The 12,654-nt window shown below is 57.4% G+C and overlaps 1 protein-coding gene across 11 annotated transcripts in view; it reads right to left on the minus strand.

The window, feature by feature from the left end:
- Positions 1 to 6,275: 6,275 nt before the first annotated feature.
- The window catches only part of ARAP1 (ArfGAP with RhoGAP domain, ankyrin repeat and PH domain 1), a 62,853-nt gene continuing 56,474 nt past the window's right edge, over positions 6,276 to 12,654 (minus strand). For 7 of the 11 annotated variants that reach the window (XM_006730435.3, XM_006730434.3, XM_031024948.2 and 4 more), the window contains 5 exons: positions 9,511 to 9,593; positions 8,805 to 8,855; positions 8,563 to 8,626; positions 7,190 to 7,339; positions 6,276 to 6,898 (listed from right to left, as the gene is read on the minus strand). In XM_006730435.3, the coding sequence (XP_006730498.1) occupies positions 6,881 to 6,898; positions 7,190 to 7,339; positions 8,563 to 8,626; positions 8,805 to 8,855; positions 9,511 to 9,593 (366 nt within the window). In that variant the 3' untranslated portion in view covers positions 6,276 to 6,880. Of the gene's footprint in view, positions 6,899 to 7,189; positions 7,340 to 8,562; positions 8,627 to 8,802; positions 8,856 to 9,510; positions 9,594 to 12,654 lie in introns of those variants that run through there. The other 4 variants (XR_004074710.2, XR_004074709.2, XR_014138726.1 and 1 more) reach the window with 3 other exon arrangements.

Raw genomic sequence — 12,654 nt, forward strand, 5'->3', positions numbered from 1 at the left:
CCATCTCACAGTGCTCCTCTGCTTCCCCCTCAGCCTGGAAGATGTCCCCTGTGACTCCAAGGACAATGCCTGAAGGCCACCAATCCTCGCCAAGGGCCTGGCATAGTTCCCTGTGTTCCCACACTAAGCACAGACCCCATCATGCCATGGGTGACAAGGCCCTTGTGGACAAAGGGACAAAAAGCCACCCCGGGCTCCAGAACAGCTCTAAGCTGGTGTGGCTTCTTCAGCACCCCAGGAAGGTGGCTTTGGGGACCCAGAGCTGAGGGCTGAGGCACTGTGTGGGCCTGCTTCAGGTCCAGGGTCAGTCTGAGCTGAACTATGAAAGAAGGGGCGACCTCACACAGGGGGAGTAAGCATCTCGTTCCTGCTGGGCAGGAGAATGAAGTGGTGGAGCAGATGGCCAGTTCAGGAAGGGGAGAGGCAGTCAAAATTCAGCCCCTCAGCCCAGAACCCAGTGACCCTTCCTGTCTCCACTGCCCTGTGGATTTGGTGGGGAGCAGGGGTGCTGAACTGGCCCATGGAGGATGGACAGGTTTGGGATGGACAAAGAAAAGGAAGAGAGGGAAGTCAGCCAGGGATGGGGCTAGACCAGATGCTTGGAAGTGCCTTCTGCCTAAGGTCGAGGTCATCTCCAGGAATACGGACCAGACAGCACAACAAGATGCCAGAGCCAGTGGAATCCAACTTCTTATGGTGCAGAGGGGGAAACAGGCAAGAAGGCAGAAATATGCCCAGGTCACACAGTGAATAGAAGGAGGACTCTAGACCCAGGACCAGGGACCCCTGGCCACTGTCCGCTCCACTACCTCCTCCTCTTTGTAATCCTCCACCTCTCCCTCCTCCTCCTCACCTCTTTCATGGAGGCACAGGACTAGGAAAGAAGGCTGTGGATACAGCTCGTGACCCTGGGGAGGCATCCCCAGGAATGTGGCGTTCCAGCAGGGATAGGTCCGAACAGGCGTGGCCCCTGTGGCTTCATACTCTGGGAAAGAATTTACTCTCCCTGGGGTTCTGGCCCCCGCTTCCTCATCTCCACCGGCCTCCAATGCGGCACACCAGGATCCTCCTTCCAGGAGGCCCTGATCTACCCACTCAGCCCTAATCTACCTCTTCCCCCTTAACTCCCCGCACCTGAGTGGGGGCGGGAGGGGGTGTGACTCAGTGGGATAACGGCAGCTGCTATATTTGAATGATTACATAAGCCAGGAGGGAGGCAACTGCACTGTGACTCCATCAAGGTCGGTAGACAAGCTGAGGCTGGGCCTGGGAGGCAGGGTCTCCTCCCTCCAACACACAGCTCCAGCCTGGGCTTGGACATGACTCTACGTGGACCTGGGATCTGTGAGCTTGCATTGCTGGACTTCGAGGGAGGTCCTCCCTAGGGCTAACCACACTAGAAAGTCTCTGTTCCCTCTCTACCTTCTTAGAAAAATAACCCCCTGGTTTCTAGAAACCCTAGGGCCAAACTTAGACTAAGCCCAGATCCTCCCCGTGAACTCTCTCCAGAAGGAAAGACAGAACTGAAAACATGGTTTGTCACGGACTTAGAAAAAGAGTGCCTGCTGGGGAGGGCACTGGGCATGAAGCTTTGGCTCACCTGCACCATCTGGGAAGGACCTGTGTTCCTTCCCAGCCACACCACTTATTAGTCACCTGACACGGTCAAGTCCATGCCTTGGTTTCTTCAGCTATAAAATGAGAATATCTTCCTCCTGGGGTTTGTTGCAAGGATCAAATGAGAAAACACATGCAAAGCCTTAGCCCAGGAAGTGGTGGGTGCTTCATTGTGGCTTATCAGCATTATCATTTGCATCTGGCTGGAGACCTCCGAGAGTGGAATGACCCCTTTGCCCCAGTAACCACTGACCCGGGTGGAAGGTGGGAACCCAGAGGAAAGAACCAATGTCTGAGAGTCAGAAGCCTGGCCAGACTTGCTGTGTTCCCCTGAGCAAGCCCCTGCCCTCTCTGGTCCTCAATCAATAAATGAGCTCTCAGTCAATGAAAGACCCTCAAGGTCCCCAGCTCTGGAGCTCATGTTTGCAAGAGAATCCACCCTCCCGCCCCCCAACTGGGGATTTGTGGCTTGTGGCATTGGAAGCTGGGGTACAAGTACAGATGGTCAGGGTGGGGGTATCCTGGGCTGGTATGAGCTGGGGGAGGGCGCCAGCACAAGGCCCATCTCCTCAGAGCCGCTTGGCAGCTCCCAGGAGGCCATGGGGGGCCCCCTAAGAGGAGGGAGGCTGTGCCCACCCAAGCTGTGTTACCATGACGCTGGTCTCCATGGTGCCAGGCACACAGGAGGAGGGGCTGACGTGACAGGATCTGGAGGCTCAGGACCTTGGGTCCCCTAGGCCTGTCCTTCTGTCCCCATAAGCCCCCATGAGGTCCCCAACCGAAAGCCCCCAGGAGGGAGGGCAGGGAGGAAGCACAGTTTCTACCTCACGGGGTCGAAAGAGTGCCGAGAGGACTCCGAATGACTGAGGCGCAGGGAGAGAGAGACAGGAGCAGAGAAGTGGCAGAGAGGGAAGGATTGAGAAGCTGAGGAGACAGACGGAGGGAAAAGCGGGTGGTGGGGAAGGAGGACGCTGTAGTCAGGGAGTGGGATGTGCCTCCCAGGCTGACAAGTGGTGGGAGGGCCGTCCAGCCCATCTCTTTGGTCTCAGTGTTTTGAGGTGGTTGGTGGTGGGAGGACAGAGTGGAGGAGGAGAAGGGTGGGGGCAATTTTCCTAGAGAGCTTTGTTGTGGGGGCGTTCAGACACGTGCCGTGCGCGAGCATATCTGGAAGTGCAGGCTGAGGTGTGCAGGGCATGAGTGCGCGTGTGCGGCCTGTGTGCGCCCGTATCACCAGGTCTCCAGGGTGACAAACGGAGCAGGAGGAGCTGTAACCAGGGCAAAGAAAGTGTGGAAATTTCCACAAGCTCAGAGTGGCATGGGAGAGGGGACACGCCAGGGCTGGACCAGCTCGGGCTGACCAGGGGGCCCTGCTCCGGTAGCTCCTCCCCGGGCCTGGCCCTAGCTGGGGCCAAGTGACTGGGCATAGGCCCACATACTCTAAGTACGCACAGTATGGAAGAACAATCCAGAAGAGCTTCCTGAAGGAAGTGTCATATTGGAGGAGAGGTTGGGGGGTTCATGCCAGCCGTACCTATGTGTATATGTGCGACAGACAGACAGACATTCCCCAGATTAGGGCCTGGATCACACGTTGGTCACAGAGCTAGCTAAAGGAATAGGAATTATTCCTTGTTCTGCTGAGGGAAGACCCCAAGGAGCCCATTTGACTGGGATGTGGTTACATTTAAGAGGCAAAAAAGGCAAAGCCCCCAACACCAGAGGCATGGGGGATAGGACCCGGGGCACTTGAGCTGCACCCACAATGGGCTGATCACTGCAGGGTCACATCACCTTGCCCCTGGCTCATGCTGTTCCCTCTCCTGAAGACACCTTTCCTTTCCCTCTTAACTCCACCTGTAAAAATCTGCTCATCTTTGTAGCCTCACCTCCTCTGTGGAGTCTTTCCTCATCAATACCCCTGCCGGAAGGGCTCCCTCTCCCCGCCCCGCCTCCAGCATTTACTTATCTGCTCCCCCTCAGTGTCCAGTAAAGCTCTGCACAAAGTACGTGTTCAAGAAGTGCTTGTTGAAGTAAAAGATATTAGGCCTGGAGAAGACTCTGGATGCTATGTCTCCCCAGACATGTTTGGGAAGGGGATTATCAAGGGATAGTGCTGGTACTTCACACATATTAGCTCATTTAATCCTCCCATTAGTAGGTACTATTAATATCTCCAAAGTAGATGAGAACAGTGAGGATCAGAAACCTCAGGAACTCAGCCAAGGTTCCAGAGCTTATACGTGGGAGCGTCGGCATCTGCCTAACTGGCATCCACACCCATGTTTTTCCAAAACTTCCAGCTGTGGGCAGGGGGCTCGGGAGCCACCAGAGCATGGGGCCAGGTGAGAAAGCCTCAGTTCCAGGCCTCCTGCCAATCCCTTGGATCTGGGGGAAGGAGGAGGCAGGGCCCATCTTCCCCTCCCCTGCCCCATTGATTTCCTGCATAGCCTGGGGGTCTCCCGGGGCCTGGAGGCCCTCCAAGGCCGCTGAACACTTTGCAGTGTGGGCAGGTTGAGCAGGAAGGAGGTAGCAGAGACAGACAGACAGATAGACAGACATCCCACCCCATCACCCAGCCCTTCCCCCCTTCCCTCCTCCCTCTCCCTCCATAATGCTCTCACCACCCAGACTGACTTGCCACAGCCTTTTCTCCCAGGGCTCACTGTGGTCCCCTGCGATCAGGCCCAGACTTGGGTCACCCGGTCCTTCTCTACCAACACCTCAACCTACCCTCACCCTGGCTTGCACCCCTCCCTACCATGTGCACCTGGCAAGGCTTCCAGTTTTCAGGGCCAGCTTGGGGGCACCTCCTCCTCCAGAAAGAGCTGCTCCCCACCCCTCAGCCGGTCTAGCTCTGGGATCTTCACACATCCTACCCCTCACCCTCCCCCCAATCCCAACCTCAAATATGTGAATATAAACCACTCAGGGTCCCAAGAGGCCCCATTTCTAGGAATCCTTGTGACCAAGACCAGCAGAGCCTCCTGCCCTAATCCACCCATCATCTGTTGTCATTGCCATAATTCATTAAGGTTGAGGCCTGAAGGCTCCTGTTGGGACGTCGTCCCCGATCCCAAGGGAAAGCACTTTAAGTTATCATTAACTCCTGACAGTTCAGATCCCCTTTCCCAGGAGACATATGGGGCCACTTATAAGAGGAGAGAGAAGAGTTGAAATCAGGAGGGATGTGGAAGAGGGAGACCCCCTCCCCCTGAAAGTGGGATTGTAGAAATGGACCTCAGGCCTGATTCAGGAGAGCTACGTGACCTTGGGCAAGTCACCTCCCTTCTCTGAGCCTTTCTTCCCCTGCCAGGCGGAGACAGTGCAGAGAGCGCAGGTACTGACCCACAGTGGGTACTTGGAAAAGGGCTACTCTCTTTCCGGCTCCTAGATCACGGGAGTCCAAAGCACTTGGTGTTGCCTTCCAGAATATCACTAGTCTTGGAGTCAAAGGCAGGGCCCGTCCCACCCCACACTCCAACAGAACAAGGCCTGGGCCAGGACAGCCACACTGGGGTCTCCAGAACCTGTTCTGGGACCAGTAATGTTGAGCTATCCGTGGCTGCCCCCTGGTGGCCTAATTGAGTCACTGCAGCCTATCCCTGAGCCTGGGCAGTGACACTGGCCTCCTGGCATTGGGGCATTTCCAGTCTCACCCACCCTCTCTCTATGCTTCAGAACTAGCTGGTCAGTCCAAGGTCAGATCCAGGGAAGAATTCCAGCCCCTGAGCACTTGGACAATAATCTTGTCCCAGCTGCAGGCAGGTAAGAGGGGGAGACTTAAGGGGCTTAGCCCCAGCCTGTGAAACTGGCCAGGAAACCCATTCCAGTCTGGCATCCACCTCCCCTTCTCAGGGGGAGGCTGAGCCTGGAACATGGAACCTGGAGGAACCTTCAGGTCCCCAAGACCCCATCCATCCACTGGCCTTCCCCAGAGCCGGATCCTATGAATCAGAGGTCATGTGACCCATCTCCACCTCCTTTGCCCAGCCCCCATTGGCTGAGGCTAAGGTTGGAAGGTCAGCCTGTCTGCCTGCTGAGCCCCTGGAGAGAGGCCGGTAATGAGGCACTAGGCAGAGGCAGGAATGTGGTGTCTGGCCCCTTCCCAGGGAGTCCCAAATAGGTCTCTGAACAGCTCATTATCTCCCCCACTTGCCAGGGCCTTGTCTTCCTGGAGGAGATAACCAGGCAGTGCCCAGTGAGGGCAGCCTCCTGGGGTAAGGCAGGGCCCACCTCTGGAGGGGCATGCATAGGCATCAAGGGACACCTGAGACTCTTCTTCCTAATTTAATAAAGCTCCTGTGACTCTGTGACCTTGTGTCTCAGAGGAGCTGGTGGGGGGCTGCCCTGAGTCCCTCACAGGCTACACCCAGGCCCTGGCCCAGACTCTGGACTGCAGCAGGGAAAGGGGCTCGCTCCAGCTGGGGTCTGTCCTGGCCAGGGTCAGGACCAGCCTTCCCCAGCCTGGCTGCACAGGCGTGCAATGGGGATGGCATGGAGCTGGGCCAGGGCTCTGCCTGTGGCTAAACAGCTCAGGGCCCGGGTCCCCCCAGCTTCACGGCACTAGGCACTCATGTCTGGGCCTCCTGAACTCCTGGCCCCTCCTACACCAGAACACCTAAAACCCCCATCCAATCACAGGCCTCAGCAACACAGGATAAAATATACAGATATATTTATATTATCAAAAGGCCCCCAAAGTGGGGAAGGGGCACCAGGCAGCCTGGGCCCTCCCAGTCAGCCTAGACTGGACGGGGCTCCTGAGGTCCCCCAGGCCCAGCTCTAGGCTACGGAGAGACATACCCAAGAGCTCCCTCCCCATCCCAGCTGAGTGTTCCTTTAGAGCATCCACTTTTTGCTGTTCTGGAGTTTGGGACAAGGGGGTGGGCACCCTTCCAGCGGGGCCCCAGGGCCTTGGGCCTCTGCAAGGATGGTGGTCCCCCAGAGTTCCTGACTGACGCCCATCCCATCTCTCCAACCCCTCAAACTCAGGGTGGGTGACCCTGGACAGGGGAGCAAGGCCAAGCCAGGAGGGCTGAGCACCTGGACAGAGCCCATGAGGGGTTCCTCCTCAGGCAGACCCTGCTGCCCTCCACTTCCTGGCCAGGGAACCCGGTGCTGCAGTCAGGATGTGGGGCGTGGGGGTGAGGCTTCCTCATGCGCCCCCTGCTGGCTCACACCGGGCACGTAGGGCATGAGGGTGTCCGAACAGGAAGGCTTCATGGCAGCAGAGTCCCAGAGGCAGGGGCTGGATCCCGCGCGCTCAGACGTTGCGGAGGAGCTGTGGGAAGGCACAGAAGCCCAGATTCCATAAGCACTTTGTGAAGGTTCACAGGGGCCGGCGGCCACTCTGTAATGCTGGCCTGGGAGTGCTCAGGTCAGCTGGGGTCCCCCAGGGCCAGGCAAAGAGGGGACTCCTGTGAACTACGCCGACCAAAAGAGCCTGTCAGGATTGGTAGGAGGACAGAGGGAGGGGGCGGGGGGGGCAATCAGAAGTGGAGAGGTGACTCAGGTGGAAGGTGGACCCAGCCAGGCCCCGGCCCTCTGGCCGCAGGGACTGAAAGCCACTCACAGAAAGGGGGTCCGCAGCAAAGGCGGCCACACTCCGGCGCATCTCGTTCTCACTGCCACGCAGGGGGATCAAGGACACGCTGCCCAGCCGGACCTCAGGCACTGCCCGGGACACACGGGAAGGCTCCGAGGGCCACACTAGGCCGTCGTGCTGGGGAGCAGGTAAGAGGAGGGCACTCAGCTCAGCCGGACGCTCAGCTCCGGGTCCACCCGCCCTTTCCAGAAACGCCTCCAGCTATGAGCCGAGGTGACACCCTCAGCTTTGATCCCAGTCAATATGAGAAGCAGCTGTTAGAGGAGAACATGACGGGATCCCTGGCAAAACGCAGCCAGTGATGTTACCCCACAAACTCCCACCTCCGGGTCCACAGACTGCTCCAAGAATGCGGCACCAAGAAGACCATTCTAGAGGAACGTGTGTGTGCCTCCTTTCACCAGGAACCGAGAAAGCCACCTGTTACCCTTTAGGCTTGACTACCAAGAAGCTCAGGGCTAAAAGGGTGCAGCTTAGGGCCCTGGTACAGTTCTGTCTCCCTTTTCCCCAGATAATTCTGAGCTCTCATTTAAAATCTATGGCTGGAGTCCACCCCCCTCCCCCCACCCTGGCCCTGCGCTGGCTCCAAGCCCTTCCTAGCCAGTTCCCACCTGGCCCACTGCAGCGGCCACCTGACTCCCTCAGTTCCTCCTCCCCTGCACGCCGCATCCAGAATGAGACCTCTCTGACGCAAACCTGCACACCATTTTCTTGCTTCAAACTCTCCCTTCAAACTGCTGACTAGGTCAAATTCGGCTTCCTGGGAATGGCCTTTAAGGCTCTTTGAGATCTGGCTCCTGAGTCCCTCCCTTTCCAGCGTCAACTTCTGGCACTCCTGGTTTCTCTCTTTGCACCCTGCCGGGCAAGCTGTGGTTCTCTTGCCATGCCTTTGCATCAACTGTTCCCTCTGCCTAGAAGCCGCCCCCCACCACCGCCTTTGCAGGGTGAAGGCTTCGTCATCCTCAGACTCAGCTCCCAAGACACCCCCTCCCTGCCGCCTTCCCCACCCACCCGCCACCTCCCCCAGGTAGGGTCCCCGGGCTTTTCTCTGTCTCCACACACTGATCACACTGGGCTATTGAACAGGCCACTTCAAGGTCTGTGTTCCTTTCCACCTGGGGAGCGCCTGAGGGCGGGGGTCTGCACCCTCTGTCTCTAGCATGCCTGGCTTGGGGCTGGACCAGCATGGCCTCTAGGAAGGGCTTACTGAGTGAATGAACAAATGAGTTAAAAGCAACTTAAAATCTCCTTGAAGCAATTGGTGGCCTCTATAGTGAAGAAACAAACATACCCATTGCCCAGAATGGAAGCCTCCCAGGACCCCACCCTCCTCCTGGTACCTGCACAAAGAGGAAGGTGGCAAACCACTCCCGGAGTTCCATCTGCGTCTCACAGCAGAGGTACCTGCGGGGTAGGGCACAGATCTGGACACTGCCAAGGCTGAGCAGGGAACACCCTGCCTGTCTCCCCAGCCCAGGGCCTCCGGGCAGGGCACAGATGTGGATAGTGAAGGGACCCAACCAAAGGTGACACGCAACCATCCCTCCTCAGCCTGGGGTCTCAGGCCAGGGCCCTCACTCACCACTGCTGCTTCTCATGCTTCTCAGTCTCGTGCACCACTGTGAAGCCCCAGCTGCAGGGGAGGGACAGGTGGAGTCATTTGTCAGCCCACGGAGGCCTCCCAGCCCAGGTGCCCAGGACAGAGCCCAGACGCCTGGGCCAGAGCCAGGGAGCAGAGGTCAGGGCCTTCTTGCAAGCACAGCACATTCTGGCCACCACCTCTTCCTCTCAGCCCACACCAGCCTCCCAGGCCCCTGGCTCCCCACCCCCTAGTCCCTGCGAGACAACCAGGCACAGCCTGCGGGAGGAGAGGAGAAAGTCAGAAAACCAGGTCTAGCGACTGCAATTAATAACAATAATGGTGGCCTTGCATCACTTTCCATCTCAAAAACATACAACCGCCCTCTGAAACAGGTGTACCATTATTTTCTGCCTTCTACAGATGTGGGAAGTGAGGCACAGGAAGGGCCCAGAGGTAGTGGGTGACAGGATTTCAATCCAGGCCAGTGGTTTGCAAACATGAGCAAGCATCGGAGTCCCCTGGATGGCTTGTTACCACACAGACTGCTGGCCCCACCCCCAGGGTCCATGACTCAGCAGGTCTGGGGTGGGGCCGAGAGTCTGGGAGACCATACCCTCAGAACTATGGTACCAACCCCTGTCAAGTTCAAAGCCCCCCCACCCCCCCAATCGGTTCTGAGCTCTCACAGGCCCCAGCCCCAGCTCACCAGGTGGGTGGCCGCAATTTCTTCTTCACTCCCAGGTAGACTTTGAGACTCCTGACAGGCCACTCCTTCTCAGGCCGGTGACTCTGGGATGGGGGAGGGCAGAGGGACGACGCTCAGTCAGTGGGGGCAGGAATTGGGGTCACTGTGTACCTCCCACCTCCCTCTCCCCAGCCCTCTTTGCATCCCAGCACAGGGAACCTCCTCCAGGAAGCCTTCCAGACAAAGCCCTTCCTTCCTGTTCACGATCCAGCCCAACTGAGCCCCCCAGGCCTCTCTCCCTGCAGCTGCATCAGACAGTCAACCCTCAGTCCCCGCAGCGGCTGTCCCCGCAGGACGACACAGAGCAGTGATCCCCAAGCCCTCCCTGCTGCCCTGCAAACCGGAGAACGGACTCGCAGCATCAGCTGACCCAGACTGTCTGTGGAGGGAGAAGTCTGCACATCACCCTCCGCACCAAACTGAAGGAGCGCGTAGGACCTAAGAACCCCAGCTGGCTGCTTCAGTGCGTCTGTCTCCGGTCATTCATTCCTCACCCCTCTCCACCCCACGGAGGCTCCAGGGTTGACCGTGTGAACAGCTACTAGCTCTTGGGTTCCACCAGGGGAAGGCTCATGACTCACGCTGAAGCAGGATGGCTCTTTGGTAGACCAAAGGAAGAACTTTCCAGTGGTCTAGGTCAGGCAGGGAGAGACCGATGTACTGGGGAGGGGCAGCAGATCACTGACAAGCACACCTCTGGCCCCCCCGCCCTGCACATGGGTCTGGCCTTGGAAGGAGCAGGCTGGCTCCAAGGCAGAGGTATGGGAGCAGTGACCCCCAAGGAAGAGGCGGATTGGGGGTCAAGCTAATGAGCCTTCCTCTTGCTTTGGGGGCCACCTGCTCCAAGCCCTGCCCCCACCAGGCACCCCAGGCAGCAGCCGGGCACCAGGGTGGATGGTAGGGGAGGGGACTCACTTACAACCAAAACTGGGGGTCAAAGATTGAGCCGCCTCCACCCTGCTCCCACCACTGCTCCCAGCCACCCCCAGGCATGGCTCCACAGGGGACTAGAGGATGGCCAGGGAGGTGGAAAGTTCTGGGGATTGGTAGACTCCCTGTGAGGCTGCTAAAGGATGGGCTGCCTAGGGATGAGGGGAGACTTGGGTGCTGTCAGAGGGGATGTAGCTTAAGAGGACTTACTAGGACCTACTGCCCTGCTTTTACCCTGATCCTCCCTGAGAACCAAGGCCCTGATGGAGAAACCCTATGTCTCCTACACATAGCACCTGACCTGACAATGGCTATGTGCCCAAGAGGGCCTGGAGCAAACTGGGCTGCAGGCAGGAGGGCACGGGGCAGTGGGATGGGAAATCAGGCTGCGGAGACTGGGCAAACACAGTGTGGGTGAATACAACAAAGAAGAAAACCTCCATGCAGGCAGGGAAGAAGCCAGGCTGAGAGCACTGAAGACGTCAGACGGCAGGTTGGAAGGAACCAGGTCGTGGGGGTAAAAAGACTGGAGACAGGGGTCATGAAAGAAATGGGTCTGCAGGCAGGGAAAACAGCAGGCTCGGGGCAGGACGGGGGGAAACTAGGTTGCAAGTACGGAAGGCAGCAGGCTGAGGGAATGGAAAGCAGGCTGAGGGCCTGGAAGAAGTTGAGCTGTGGGTGCCAGGGAAAGAGAACCAGAAGCAAGGGGTAGAGTGAGTTGTGAGTGGAAGCAACAGGCTCACGGGTGTGACACAGGAATGACGACGGTTCTCGTCAGGGTTTGGAGATAACTGTGGGAATCAAGGTATTCAAGCCAGGCTGTGGCTCCCTGAGAGTTCAAAAAAAACTGTCCTCAGACCTCCACTTCCTCAGGCTCTGGTGTGTGTGGGCCGGCGTATGCGTGGTGCACATGTGACAGGTGACAGGACAGTGGCTGAGGTGGGGGGGGAGGGGGACATCAGTCAGTGTGGGACGTCGTTTCTAATCAAACAGCTCACGTTTCCTGCATCTCTGAGGTATGAGGTCACTGGAAGAGAATAAAGTTCACCCCTTGATGCTCAAAGATCTCTGCTGGAACCAAGATTTTTCTAGAATGTGACTCTCCAAGGTGTTTAACAATGGAAAGATGCCCGGGACGAAGCATCTTCCATTTAACATATCCTGAATTGCTGGGTATTGTCCCAATTTCAAGTATTCGGTCTGTTGTACCATAAACCAGCAAATACCAGAATTACCAACACCTCAGTAGCCCAACCACACCCTCCTGGGGCTTCTGTCAGGGCGAAGGGGCTGGCTGCCATTCAGAGAGCACCACTTGGCCCTGCACTGAGCAGTCCAGCTGCTGAGGCCTTGATTCCTGTATTTCAGGGAATAAAGAGCTTAAACTCTGATGCTAACAAACCTGAGTTTGAATTCCAGGCTACCACCTAGAGATTGCCTTAGGCAAGTCACATAAAGCCTGTTTTCTCGCCTGTGAAATGGGGACAATATCCAATATCCCTCCTCAGGAAGGACAATAACGAGATTATGTGTCCTAGTACGTGGAGGGCTGGGCACCAAATCTAGCTCGATAAACATTAGATCTTTTTCCTTCTTCTAGTTCTCCTGACTTCTCCCCTCCATGCCAAGGGGTCAGCAGCTGCTTCTCCAGGTGCCTCGGCCATCCTCCTTCTCCTCTGCCCACACTGATGGTCTTGCTCTGCGCCAAGGGGCTCATACAAAGAGGGGGTCAGGGACATAACATCCCAGAGCCAAGGGAGACTGACTGGAGGGGTGAACAGACCCAGAAGTAAGTAATCATAGAGGGAGGCAAAAGAGAGAAGACCAGGCATTCCCCACAAGGGTCTGTAGGAGCCCAGACTGCATTAGTAGAGGTAGAATGTGCAAAGAGAGGGAGGTGAGGGTCCTAGTCTATCTGCTCTGCTCCGTCCATGGCAGCTAGGCCTGTCCAGTGTCCTCAGGAGAGGTAAGGGGCAGGAAGGACAGAGTCTGTGCAGCTGAGTGGTAGAGGCAGCTGTGGGAGCTCAGGCTAGAACGCTGGGCTTGGAAACACATTTCCGCTGCCCACCTCTGCAGACATCTATGCTTTGTGGCCCCTGAGGCATAGCTGGGACCCACAGGGCCATCACAGGAGGCAGGCTCTCAGCTGAACTGGAGGAAGGGCCTTCTCCCAGG

Source organism: Leptonychotes weddellii, chromosome 11 (genome assembly GCF_054177405.1).
Source record: "Leptonychotes weddellii isolate Sample4059 chromosome 11, ASM5417740v2, whole genome shotgun sequence".
NCBI classification, from domain to species: domain Eukaryota; kingdom Metazoa; phylum Chordata; class Mammalia; order Carnivora; family Phocidae; genus Leptonychotes; species Leptonychotes weddellii.